Source organism: Alexandromys fortis, unplaced genomic scaffold (assembly GCF_014885135.2).
Source record: "Alexandromys fortis isolate MF-2015 unplaced genomic scaffold, M_Fortis_MF-2015_v1.1 scaffold_162, whole genome shotgun sequence".
NCBI classification, from domain to species: Eukaryota; Metazoa; Chordata; class Mammalia; order Rodentia; family Cricetidae; genus Alexandromys; species Alexandromys fortis.
The window spans coordinates 1491365-1504985 of NW_026068033.1; the positions used below are offsets into that span (position 1 = coordinate 1491365).

The 13621-nt window shown below is 40.7% G+C and overlaps 2 protein-coding genes across 3 annotated transcripts in view; both read right to left on the reverse strand.

The window, feature by feature from the left end:
• Synj1 (synaptojanin 1) overlaps positions 1-4626 on the reverse strand; it is a 77927-nt gene extending 73301 nt beyond the window's left edge. Inside the window, exons 1-2 of one of the 2 annotated variants that reach the window (XM_050164758.1) lie at positions 4529-4626; positions 3516-3661 (exon numbers count right to left, since the gene is read on the reverse strand). In XM_050164758.1, the coding sequence (XP_050020715.1) occupies positions 3516-3661; positions 4529-4626 (244 nt within the window). Of the gene's footprint in view, positions 1-3515; positions 3662-4416 lie in introns of both variants that reach the window. The other variant, XM_050164759.1, reaches the window with a different exon arrangement.
• Positions 4627-7278: 2652 nt separating this feature from the next.
• Paxbp1 (PAX3 and PAX7 binding protein 1) overlaps positions 7279-13621 on the reverse strand; it is a 30751-nt gene continuing 24408 nt past the window's right edge. Inside the window, exons 16-18 of the mRNA XM_050164761.1 lie at positions 12037-12183; positions 10032-10186; positions 7279-8424 (exon numbers count right to left, since the gene is read on the reverse strand). Of these exons, the coding sequence (XP_050020718.1) occupies positions 8307-8424; positions 10032-10186; positions 12037-12183 (420 nt within the window). The 3' untranslated portion in view covers positions 7279-8306. The remainder of the gene's footprint in view (positions 8425-10031; positions 10187-12036; positions 12184-13621) is intronic.

Consider the following 13621-nt stretch of genomic DNA (forward strand, 5'->3'; position numbering starts at 1 on the left):
AGAACACTAAAACCATCTTCCAGAGGTCACCACTGTACAGAAGGAGCGGAGTGAGGCTAAGGAAGACATACTATAAAAATGACTTTAGAGGACATTTCTTGTAGACTGATAGGCAGGCTGCCCTGAAACTCAGTGGCTGAGAAGAGGGCAGGTGAAGAGAACACACCCAATCTTACGGACAGTTCCCGGAACGGAGCGGGCATTCAAAATTCTGTAGGTTGTTTTAGAAGCCAAACATGCAGGACAACATCTATCTTGGTATAACTTTAAAACAAATGCCAAATTAAACTTTTTGTATGACAGGCTGTTGCTATGTACCCCAGGATAGCCTCAAATACAAGCTCTTTCTGCTTCTGCCTCCTGAGTGTTGGGGTTATAGATGTTTAACATAACATTAGCACCTAACTAATTTTACAAATCAATTTATATAAGAAGAAAAAAGTTATCTCTTAAAGATTAATATTTTATTATTGCACAGTAGTGAGCTAAAGGTAGCAATGTCCTATAAGACTAAAGAGTTTTGCACGTTTTCACCATAAATGGCAAATGTCCAACCCATTTCAACATTCTATAATATATAAATGTGTTGAAACATCATGTGTTGTAGCCACATGTGTAGTTTTTGCTTTTTATATATCAATTAAAAAGTCAAATAAAATATATTTTATGTGCTGCTATAGAGTTTATAGAAAACAACACACACCCAAGAGAGTATGTATCCATTTATGTTAGCTTTACAGAGAAAAGCAGCATTCAAACGTCCTCTTAGAATTACTTACACAGCTCAAATCCAATGAAGAGAAACACAATCAGAAACAACTGAGCTACAGATATAGCTTGGTGTTAGAGTGCTTGCTTAATATGCAGTACTTAGTTTCAATTACCAGCAGTGAAAATAAGTATATACTGTAAAGATAATATCTTAATACTATTCCACCTCATAATTAATGCCCCAAATGAAAGTTTTAGAGCCTTTTAAAAATCATTATTTGACATGAAAGGTAACTACTAGAGGTTTTACAAGTATAATTATTCTTAGGTTTTTCGAACGTATAGCAATAACTTAAAACTACAGGTAAATTCATAATTTATTCATACTGACTTCCCACCGCAATTATGAGTAACCACAATTTAAAAATATACTAGAATTTAAACATTAATAAATCAGGTAATGTCAACCAAAACACAAGCAGTTGAAAGACATTATATTACCAAGCAAAGCCCTCCAATCTGATGTTTTATTTCAGCATTCACTAGTGTAAGTACATCTATAGTATGAAAATGTAGGCTATGTGGATTAACATGAGAGCATGTCATTTTTATTTTATTAAAACATAAAAACCAATTTAGAGTAATAAAGTTTATGCTAAATATTACTGAACCTTTTTCTTAGCTGTATCTAGCCTCATGCCTTTCTTCAAACCATGATACTGTATGTATAAAAAATATACACTAAATATTTATATACTGTTATATACTGATCTCTGCTTAAGAGTTGTTCATTATGTCACTATTATTTTCCCCACCAGGATATATTTTACTGTATTAGTCAGGCTACACCTATAAATATGTGGGTCAGAATATTATGTGCTGTACTTACTGAGTCTACAGAAAGAGCAGTAGTTGAAAGATTTATGGCTTATGTTAGTAAATATGTTTTTCAAACATTATTATGTGTATACATATATATGTGTGTATAGATTTACACACACATATATATATACACACAGTAATATCACACATACATGAGTATGCATGAGAGTATGCTTGGAGGTCAGAGGCTGACATCAGGTGTCTTCCTTTATATTTATTAATTAAATGCACATATATACACACATACAGAGTATTCATGGAGGCCAGAGGTTGTTATCAAATACCTTCCTTTATTATGTATTTATTATATATCAAATACACACACATACACACATGTATATGTCATGAGAGTTCACATGGCAGTCAGAGGTTGATATCAGATGTTTCCCATTATTGCTCTCCATATTATTTCTTGAGACAGACTCGTTGCCTTAAAACTGACAGCCTAGCTGACCAGAGAGTCTCAGGGACCTTCCTGCCTCTGCTTCCCCTGGTCTAGGGTTATAGGCATGTAGTACCATGCCAGGCTTTCATGAGGATGCTAGGATCACACTCAAGTCCTCATGCTTACAACTAAGCACGCCCCCAGCCCAAACGGTAATTTTCATTTATAAATATATGACCTATAAACAATCTGAGAAAAATCTATCAAAGAGAGCTTGGGATGTAGCTCAGATGGCAGACTGTTTGCCTGAGTTCAGCCCGCAGCACTCATAAGCCTAGCACAGTTGTGCACACTGTATTTCCAGCACTCAGGACATGGAAGCAGGGGATCTGCAATTCAACAGCTTTGGCTATATCATGAAGGATCAGGCTAAAACAGACTGCTTTAAAAAAAAAAAAATCCTAAGAACAAATAATTACCATTAGAAAATCTGTTTTAAAAAATCATACTTGAGACAACCCCAAACTGGGGTTACCTGCCCCAGTTTTATATTAAGAATGAAGTATGGGGCACACTGAGGTATCTCAGCAGGAAAGATGCATCTGCCACCAAGCCTAACGACCTGAGTTCTATCCCTGGAACACAGACAGTAGGAGCAGAGAGCCTACTCCCACAAGCTGACCTCTGACCCACATGTGCTCCCACTTACACACAAATAATTAAATGTAAAAAAAAAAGCACAACGTTAATTAGAATTTCTATTTTCATCCACCTGTCACATATTAACCCAATCTTTATTTTGTGTGTATGTGATTGTGTGTGCTACAGTAAGTAGTTTTCTTTAAAAATCAAAGTCATTTTTAAATAATAGGAAAACAATCGCATATCTCACATGAAACTTTTAGAAACTGTTTGCAGTTTTTACTGAAAATACAAACACTTAGGCTGGAGAAGTCGATCAATCACGTGCCTGATCTGAAACTAACCCACCAACATCACACGTGCGCACTTGGCAAGGGATCAGCAGGAGAGCACTTGCCTAGGTAACTGAAGTCCTGCGTCTGACCCACCAACATCACACGTGCGCACGAGGCACACCAAAATATAAAAAAATATAAAATAAAAAAACAACAAAAATAATAAGGGTTCAACATAAGATAACACAGAAACCTATAACAGATAATATTATTGCAAAATTCTGGGCATTACAGATGTCAAGCCAGCTGTCCTACTGGGTTCATGAGATAAGACATAACAGGAACAGCAGTTCACAGAAAGATACTCTTCTAGAAGTAGAACCCAAGAAAAACAAAATCCCACAGGCAAAATCTGCACCTCCTGAACCACCTCCCCCAAACAAAAACCTAAGTCTGAGTTTATAGGAAACAAGGTTTCATTCAAATTAAGTCAAAGAATAAGTCCATCAGATAAAATTCCATAAGAAGGCTTCCAAGAATTTTTTTTATGAACTGTTGAACTTCAGAGCTACAAACCAAAACAGAGATCATAATCAGTTAGGCTAAAACACGTGACTTACAGAGCACAGCCACAGCCCCAGACTCGAACATGAGACATTCTTCCTTATGCCGAGTTTCCACTATGAGGCTGAACGGTGGGGGATCCAATTTGTGGTAGATTCGAAATCCTTTGCTGAACGCCATTCTCCTCTCTTCAGAGGGAGCCCTGTGAAAACCAAGCCAAGTCAAGCCAGGGGGCTGCAAGATACCCAGGGGTCCCTCCTTGCCAAGTTTGATGGAGGCGGGGGTGGAGAAAAAGAGAAATCTGGGGTGAACCATTTATTCCAAAAGATAAGGCGTCACCAAATTTCTACCAAAAGGCACAAGGAAACGCTTCCAAGTCTCAAGGCACAGCAAGGAAAGGCAGGGTTTTAGCACTGCGGGTACTGAATTGGATAAGGTGAATTTCCCATGTTTACCCACAGGAAAATCTGGAGTGTATTTTCGGTTGGGGTTGTTTATCAGCTTCCTGCTTCACGATCTGTCACTACTGGAAGGGAACTCATGGGGGAACTTCGGGTTGATCCTAAGGCGGAAAAGGCCAGGAGATGGGAGGGAAGGTCAACCGGGCTGCCTCAAAGACCCTGAGGGGGCCGGAGGAGGGCAGGGATTGTAGCGTCGCGGACTCCCCAGGGCGGCGGCGAAGGGCAGGGAAAGCCACACAGGTGACCGCCGCCTTCCGCCCAGTCACGCAGGTCATGGTGACGATCCCATCGCGGCTCAAGGGGTTCCGGGGTAGCCGGGGAAACGGAGGCACCGGACAGTCCAGTGCCTCCATTATGCGCCTCAAGAGATGCCCCGGAGCCTGTGCTGACCGGGTCCTTTCCCGCCCGCGGGGTGACAGCCGCTGTCACCGTAGCCACCCGCCACCCCGCGGTCCCCTCACGACCCGCAGCCGGACGCCCCGCAGCCGCCTCTCACCGCTCGCGTCCCGGCTGCGACCGCCGCCGCTGCTCAGGAAGCGTCCACCCGCCCGGCCGGCTGCCGCTGGATCTGGCCGCGGCCGCTCCCCGCCCCCCGCCGGCCGCCTCACCTCTTCCTCCGACTCCTCCTCCTCCTTCTCCCGCAGCCGCCGCCGCTACAGCCGCCGGTGGCGTCACTTCCGCCCCAGCAGGCCCAGCTCTTCCGCATTGCACCGCTGCCGGGGGGCGGAAGATCCGCCCCTTAGGGTGAAGGGGCGGAGCCGTTTCCGCCCACGCGGGGCCGTTCGCCCCAGCCGGGCGCCTGTGAGCCTCTCAGGTCCCGCAGTCCCCGTGACCTGAGTCACTGAGTCCGTGACGCCTTGGTCAACGCAGGAGCGGTCGGGTCGTACGTCCAGGGAAACCCGCAGAGGGTTCAGCCTCCTCGCGTGGAGTCCTGCGAGCTCGCCGACCCTCCCCGCGGACAGCAGGGAGGGGCTGCGGGAGAGCTGCGGGGGCCCGCGTCGGGCATCGGGACCACCCCCCTGCCGCCTCCACGGGCCAGACCGGCCGGGGAGGGCTGGGCACGGTCTGCCAGCCGCGCGGGCGGGCTGGCGCCCCGAGAGCTGTCCATGGTGTCAGGCCCTGGAGACCGCTCCTGGCTGTGGAAGTGAGCGAGAGTCAGCAGCCAGCTCCAAGGCTGCTAAACAAAACATGGCTGTCACTTAGTGATGTGCCGAATGCAGACCGTGGAATTTTATAATTAAGAGGATCACACTGTTCCATACCGTTTCTTTTTCTCAACCCATCATGCTTATGGTTTGTGTTCGGCAGAATTATTTTATTCTGCTTCTATTTCAGAGACAAGGATGGAGGAAATGTAGTTAATAGGGCTTTAGGAAAGAATTGACAACCCGAGGAACCCAGCATTCATGTTTCTGCTTGCCTTTGCTTTTTTCTAGTCTCTTCCCCTTTTTGCTGTTTTCCCCCTAAAACCACAATATGATGCGTTGCACAAAATCAGTTCCTCTAACAGGCTCTATCATGTGACTCAACATTTCTCCATCTTATCGAAGACAAATTCAACCCTGGTTTCAAATACTAAAAACACAAGCCACTCTACTCAAGGAGAAACATACTTGGATTTAGTTCTGAGATCTTTTCACTTAGTAGTCCCCTTAGAAAAACTTTTGCTTTTTGTTGTGGTTACAGTAATCACAGCTTTCAGTGATAATTGAAATGCTGCAGTGGACTATGTTAGTCATTTTCCTTTCGAGACGTGTCCATTTCAGTTGGGACAATCCTTTAAAGAAATGGAAGGGGTGAGAACATGACGCCTGAATATGACGTAACTACCTGTCGAGCTCTACCTTGCAAGTACCTTTGCTGAGACCAAGAGTCAAAGTCGAGGCCGGTGTGCCACCATGCCTGGCTTATGTGGTGACAAGGATTGAACCCAGTACTTCATGCATACCAGGTAGGCATTCTACAGAGGGCATCCCCAGCCCTAGGAATGTACCATTTTATGACACCTGAAATCATAGTTAAGTGGAGCTATAATCAATCTCTTCACTCAAGAATCTGAGACTATACCATAAGCCCTGGTTCTTTCTAATGGAAGCCTTCTGACTGTTCTTGGTTTATTTTTGAACTAAGGAAGTGGAGATTCGAACTTCTAGGTTGCAATTTCTTCCTTCAAATAAAACCAGAGGAAACAGGATACATTTTTAGTCTTAAGTCAAAGCTTACCCAAGTCCTATCAAAATAAATTTTTAATCATAACTAAGTCCAGGACTTGAAAAACATACCAGTGACTTTTAAAGTCCTTATTGTCCTCTTCCGATTTACTTTGTTACAATTTATTTATTACAAACTTTGTTACAATTCCTATTTATTACTTTGTTTCCAATTAGCTGTACATTTTAGTCAACTGTGGTCTTTACAAGAGGCTAACTTAAAATGCTTCAGTGGTATAGACTTGGTCTGAAGGTTTGCAGAGAAGCCACTGCCTTCTTGGCTTAGAAAGTGAATAGTGAGTGAGGCTTGTGACAAACCATCTCAAAATATTCTCACCCTGATACTTGAAGCCAGCAAATAGGAGGTAGACTTGGCAAAGAAATCTTGAGGTGGTTTCAGATGTCCAATAGATTACCACGTATATGCAGGAAACCTATATGAAATGGCAAATACCCTTACAAAGGAGACAGAGTGGAGTCAGATACTCATGACACGAGGACAAACGGCAGACTGGATAATTATGACAAGCCAAGAGTAAGAACGTTGACAGGACACAAGAGTCCTGGTGACACTTATTTTCAATTTCGGGCCTTCGGCATTCAAAAATAATTGTTTTAAGATACTCAACTAGTATGTGACAATGATACAGCAACTGAGAATTCCTTTTTAGTGTTCATTACTCGCTAAGCTGTTGAAATATAAAGATCAAGTTTTAAACACAGTTCTGTGCTACATTCCAGAGTCTTGGGATAGTGTTCAAGGCTGTAACTAAAGGCTAGGATAGGAAGTCTCAGTGTTCATTCTGAGTTATTAAAAACATACAGAAATTATTTATGTGAGAGGCTTGGAAACATAGTTAAGGATCAATTACCTATTTGTGTTTGTTTTAATCCACTGACATTGAGAATGAATTTTTTAGAGTTTAATTCCATTTAGGAGCCCACAAAGCATAAAAAAAAATTCCCCCAGAATGACCATGTGGAGTTAGGACATGCTCCTGCAAGCAAACTGACGGAGGAAGGAGGGCACGACACTGTCCTGTAGAATCATCTGGCTTTAAGAGTAGGCACTGGACTGTGAATGGTCTCACTATATGAATCATTTGAAATACTCTAAACTTAAGTCACCAGCAAAATACAACGAAGGATGTATTTAAAAATTAATTTAATGCTTGGCTAAAGCTTAATTACACATATAATTATCAAACAATAGTCCTTAATTTCTAAAAAGTTCCTCTTTTGAAAACCACAGAATCAGAAAGCATTAACTTTAAAACAAGTTTCTCTGAGTATTTACAATGTGGTATAAACATTACAGAAGACCACCGATAGTAAATTGCCTGGGTGTGTCTAATCAGCAAGGCATATTCTTTATTGCATATATAACTCACATATGTGGGATTTAAAATATGATAGACTATATCTGTATCTGTAAGCTGGATAGGGAGTAAACTCATGAATGAGAAAGGACAGTCAGCCTAAACCATGCACTTAGCTTGTGGGCTTATTGTCAGAAACTAAACTGAGGTCCCTCCCACCCCAAACTCTTGCATATCTCACCTAGAGCTCATATTAAACCCACATTTGCCTCCAAGGCCAATTCACAGAAGTTCACACTCACTCAGCGACAACGTCCGTAACTCAGCTCTCATTTTAAGGCAGTACAGCTACAAGTGACAATGATACTAGCTAAAGTGGGGGTGAAAGGTCATCACCTGCCAGCCCTTCTGTTGAAGCAGTGCAGTAGTTCCCTAAGACGACCACTACTGGGTAAGGTTCTGTTGTTAAAAAGCTTCCTCTGTAGAAAAACACCAAACACCGTATTTCCAGCATGAAAACCCATGGCAGTATAAATATATACATATATATGTATGATAATTACACAATTTACATTGCACACATGTCATTTATAGAGTACACTTAAATGAAGTTAATTTAATGATACAAAATACTCCCATAAACAAAATATGACAGGCAGTAAGGAAAACACTCAAAGACTCCTAGAAATAATCTGAATTCCTTTCATTATGAAGAAATAACATTTAAGGACACAGTAGTAATATAATGTTTTTGTATTTAAACAAGAGTCAGTATTTTACAGTTTAAGAAACTTTACATATATACAAAATTTACACACTGGGAATGGGCAAAGCAAAAACTTTTCAGTCTCATTGATCTATTTTCCTTCAATCAGAGACTTAAGTTCTTTCACATTGTGGTCACTTGCAACGGACACAGCATGATCCAAAGCCCGAACACTTGCAAGAAGTTTTACTATCTGTTTTATGTTTTCTCTAAAAGAGAAAAATAATTTTAAAAATTACATTATATTGAGATAAAAATCTGTTCCTTATTTTACATCTACCTTAAACAATCTGCAAAACAACCTTTCCAAGTATACATTTTAAAATATTAAGAATAAGACAAGCAAGCTACAGCATGTTTTAAAACATCTGTAGGACTGGCAAGACGGCTCACTATAAAGATGCTTCCCACCAAACCTAATGCAGAGTCCATCTCCAATCCACACTGTGGAAGGAAAGAGCCAAAGAGCCAAATCTAGAAGCTGGCCTCTGCCCTCCGTGCATTGCTTCACGGCAGTGTGTATACCACTCTCAAAACAAATAAATAGAAAAAATTTTTTAAATCTGTTATTAATCCAAATAAAACTTACTGACAGGCAGTGGTGGCGCACACTTTTAATCCCAGCACTCAGGTGGCAGAGGCGGGACACCTCTGTGAGTTCAAGGCCAGCCTGGTCTACAAGAGCTAGTTTCAGGACAGGCTCCAAAGCTACAGAAAAATCCTGTCTCGAAAAACAAAAACAAAAGAACCAAAAAAGCAAAACAAAAAAACAAAAACAAACCCTTATGTTTAAGTAACTGGCCCAGAGACAGGAAATTCATTCTAAACAGAAATAATTTTGTTTTGATAAATGATTTTAATCAATATCTAGGAAGAAAAGCAGTTATAATCACAAGCCCCTTTGGAGATCCGTCTGTCTCTCTGCTTCCCAACCAGAGTCCCAGCTCTTGTGGAATACAGCTTAAAAAGAAAATCATTTCTCCTCATCATCAGCCTATGAAAAGCCAAACTTCAACTCCTTTAAAATTCAGTCGATAAAGTCTGCTTCCATTATGAGAAACTCAGATATTAACATCCAATTCTTGAAAGGATGCTCAAAAGTGCACATCTCCAAGCCCCCCCCCCAGGGTTACTCCCTCCAGGGCACAGAGAAAACAGAACACATGTCTAACGAGCCCCAGTTGTACCAACGCTTACAAAGTGCTCAGGCTAGCCCTGAGCTCACTCTGAAGCCTCCTAACAAGCTGAGGTTCACACCTCTGTCCTAGAAATTTTTTCATGAAAATTAGACATAAGCTATTCCCAAAACAATCATGAAATGTTCTTTAGTCCATAATAGGGACCAAGAGAGCATCAAGGCTCTAAATAATCAATTTTAACACAGTCCACATCTCAGTGGCCATTCGCTCTTTCCAGGCTTTATGTCCACAGAACGAGACCTCAATGGCTAAGGATCACTACATCCTAAAACTCTCAATCTATTCACTTCTTCACAGGAGACAAAAATCCAAGTTTATCTAGTGCCTCAGGCATGACTCTTACTGTAAGTTTTCTCTAAAAGCTTCCTAATGTACTGGAAAAAAAAAAAGACAAAAATTGTACAAACCAGAAGTTGTGTATTTTGGTAGGTTTATAATAGTACATGTATAATTTAAGAGAATATGATCAGAGTATATCCTATACATATATAATGTAATGAAATTGTTTAAACAATAAATTAAGAAACACGTTAAAATGACTACTCTTGATTATTTAATATTAAATGTGACTATAAAAGAAATTTGATTCATTTCACTAATTGAAAAGAATAAATTACCTTGCATTTCTTTTTTCCACATCAGAGCACCCAATACTATTCCTGTAAATTGTATCTGCTAAATGTACAAGATATCGGCAAAAATTTTCTAACTGAGAAATGGTTCTTTCTCCTTTCAGATTCACAAACCACTGCTTAGGGAAACAGTTGATTACCTATGTAGAAGATGCAAATAAAAATAGTTAAAACAGAATGAAAATGTCCAAAAACCAAACTAAATAATGGTTGATCCTTACTACTACATAAGGTAGCTCTTTAAAAATCTGACCTCTTACATTAACTAAACCAACATCTGATTTTTTACAATGCTTCAGACACTCAAAACAAGACAGTTTGCCAACTATTTAAACAGACATAAAATTGGTAACTGGTTGCCTATATTTTTTCAGTTATCAATGTGACTTTAAACAAACTATGTTTCCCATGTAAAAACACATGTATAGATATGGTACTATAGTCTCTTCCTTCAGGAAAACTTCAGTGAGTAGTATCCATGATGGTTGTAGGAACCCAGTTACCCAAAGTAAGATTAAGACTATCTACACCAGAGATATGGTACACAGCAGAGCCTTAACCCAGTGAACAAGGAATTGTGACATTCTGGCCTTAGTGCCAAGGCTTAAGAAATATGGGACTGATTTTTGCAAGAAAACCATCTACTCTGGGCAGCTGTTATCCAAACAGGCTAGCCATTATAAGAACCAAGGGTTACTAAAGATATGACTTATCCTAGGGATACACAGATATAAAGTGAGCCAAAACACCTCATTCCAGAAAGAAAGCACTCTCGTAAAAAGAGGGGACCTATTCATCACAAAGAATCAATGGGCTGGTTCGAGGCCCTGGTCTCTGCTACACCATCGACACTGGGCACTCACTAGGACATCCCACTGCTGCCCTGTGTCATGGAGATCCTGTAGCCCTGGTCTGCAGGACCGACACGCCCCCTCCCCATGTAAACATGTGTGGATAATGGGGTTTACTGAGTGACTCACTGTGTCACACTGCAGCTTCCATGATGAGATTTTCCCCTTCTTCCCCCCCTTTTAACTATTAAATTTTATTTTGTTTTATTGGGGGGGGGATGGGTGGGATCAGGAAGCATGATGTGAAAGATACAAAGAATAAATAAAAAGAAAGTTTAACAAAAAAGAGTGGGGACATGCTGCATGGTTGCAGAAGTCTACTTCTAAGAGATAACCACATTCAGGGAACAGGGAACAACCTCTGCCAGAGATGCAGAACCTGAATCTAATGGAGAGCTTAGACAAACTACACCAAAAGCACACTACAAATGACTGGCCTTCAGAGATGTCAAGGTCGTAAAGGTCAAAGAGAATGAAGCAGTCTTCCTGACTGCTGGGTATTTCTTCTTCCAGTGAAGCTGTCTTACTTAATTGAAAGGCACACTGAAGTAGGTCACTAAGATGGGCCAACAGTAAAATGTCCACATGAGGAGTAACATTCAGCTTTACAGGAAACATACACAAGTATTTTCAAAGTAATGAGGCTACCTGTCAGTATTGGGATTTAGTAAGAGGTTAAAAAAAATTACTGCTACTAATAAATTTATATTGATTTAGTGATTAACTGTTAATGGTTACTACAAATATATATTTTAAAACCATCAAATTGTGTAACCTATGACTGTAAGTAGAAAGAAAACCCAACTATGAAAATTATTTAAGCGAGAGCAAAAAAGCAGTTATTCTAAACTGCTCAAAGCCATCAACCATGAAGAAAATTACTTCTAAAATAAAAATTTAATTGCTATCTACAAAACACTCACAAAACCACATATATAGATAAATATACTTTTAATGTATCATCTCTTGGCCTCTTGGTTAAGATCAATTATTTTTGGGGGGTTAAAAAATATGTAACATATTTGGGACTACCTGGGTAGTTTAAACGCTAACTTTTACAAAAATCTTATTCTTCAAAGAAAAGTGAATTCGCTTTGACGTCCATGCTTTAAAAGTACAGTATGTGCTATCCAACTTACATTCTGGGCTTTTTTGATGCTGTCATCTCCATATTCTGAATTCTGAAAAGCCATGAGAATGTATCTATTTAACAAGCCATCTATTGACAACTCCTGGAGAGTTTTGTTTGAGAAAATGCCATACCACTGAAGGAAATTTCCCAATAGCTATTAAAAAAAGAAGAAATTGAGAGGTAATATCAAGCAATTATTACAAAGTACAAAGTAAATTACTTACATAGTAAAATACCAGATGAGGTAAGATGGATGGATGCTTTGACAAAGTATTAATAAACACTTCTGAAGTACCTAAATATTTCCTACAGTAAAAGAATTCTTGAATTTCCAATTTTAGTTAAAACATGAACGTCAGTGTGTAGCTACTGGATGCCACACTGGTCACCACACAGAGAACATCTCCTGTCAGTGTAGAAAGTACTCTCAGGCAGTGCTGTTGCCCAGACCAGCCAGTACCCAGGCCCTCAGCAGGACTTCACCTCGGACTCCAGCTCAGCACTGCTGACAAATCTCCCAGTCTGCACAGGCCCACCCTCTGGACATTTATGTCTAAAATGAAGGACCCTGTCATGACATGGAGGCCTCAGCCCATCTATCAGAAGGTCTAGTTTCCCAGTATGTCTCAGTCTGGTAAACAGTGGCATTATGTTCCAACCATTCAGGCCTGAAGCACACATTGCTCATTCTTGGCCTCTTCGTCAAGTAATTTGACTCCACCTCCATCCAACCTGTCTGCCTCTCTAACTGCACAAATCTAAGCTATCACCCCCTTTCTGCGCCCCACCTTCAGTGCACTTCTGCACCTTCCTTCAGTGGTCACAGCAAGCATACTAGTTACCTTTGCTCAAGCAGAGCTCCATAACAGAAACAAACCCAAGTATCTCCATTCAATTTTCTTAAGGAAAAAACAAACAAAAAACTAGTCCTGTTTAAGAGAAAACTCATTACAAACAATGGAGGCTTGAGGGTACTCACAATGAGTTCTCTTGCAGAACCCTATTTGGACGGGCTATTCAGACAGGCTGGCTTGTCTTACCAATGGAATGGCACTGCAGTTCAGACTGTGCCTCCCTGACAGGGATGGTGTCTACTTGACAAGACATTCTGAGGTTTCAATATAAAGGGTGTGGCATAATGAACAGATAGTAAAAAGAGTTCTAATTTTCATTATCACCATCCTCAACCTACTTCAACACATAAGATCTATACAGCAAGTCATCTTAAAGGTGGCCATGTGTTTGTCCTTTCCATACTAAAATCCACAACTCACACCTACATTCAACCAACTTTCAGCTAAGGTGAAACAACTCAACGGAGAGAGGATTATCTTCACAACACACAGCCTGGAACAAAGGGATCTAATCCAGGCCTTACATCTAAATACAAATTTTACATGTATGGGATGTTCTTCCTGCATGCACATTTGCACATCTGTGCAGTGCCCAAGGAGAACCGAGGAGGGTGTTCTATCCCCTTGAACCACTGAGTGCCTGGGTCCTTTGTGCTCTAACCACTGAGTGTCTCTCCAGCCCTAAACTAAAACTGGAAATAGATGACACTATGAAAACCCGAACGGAAACCTCAGGTT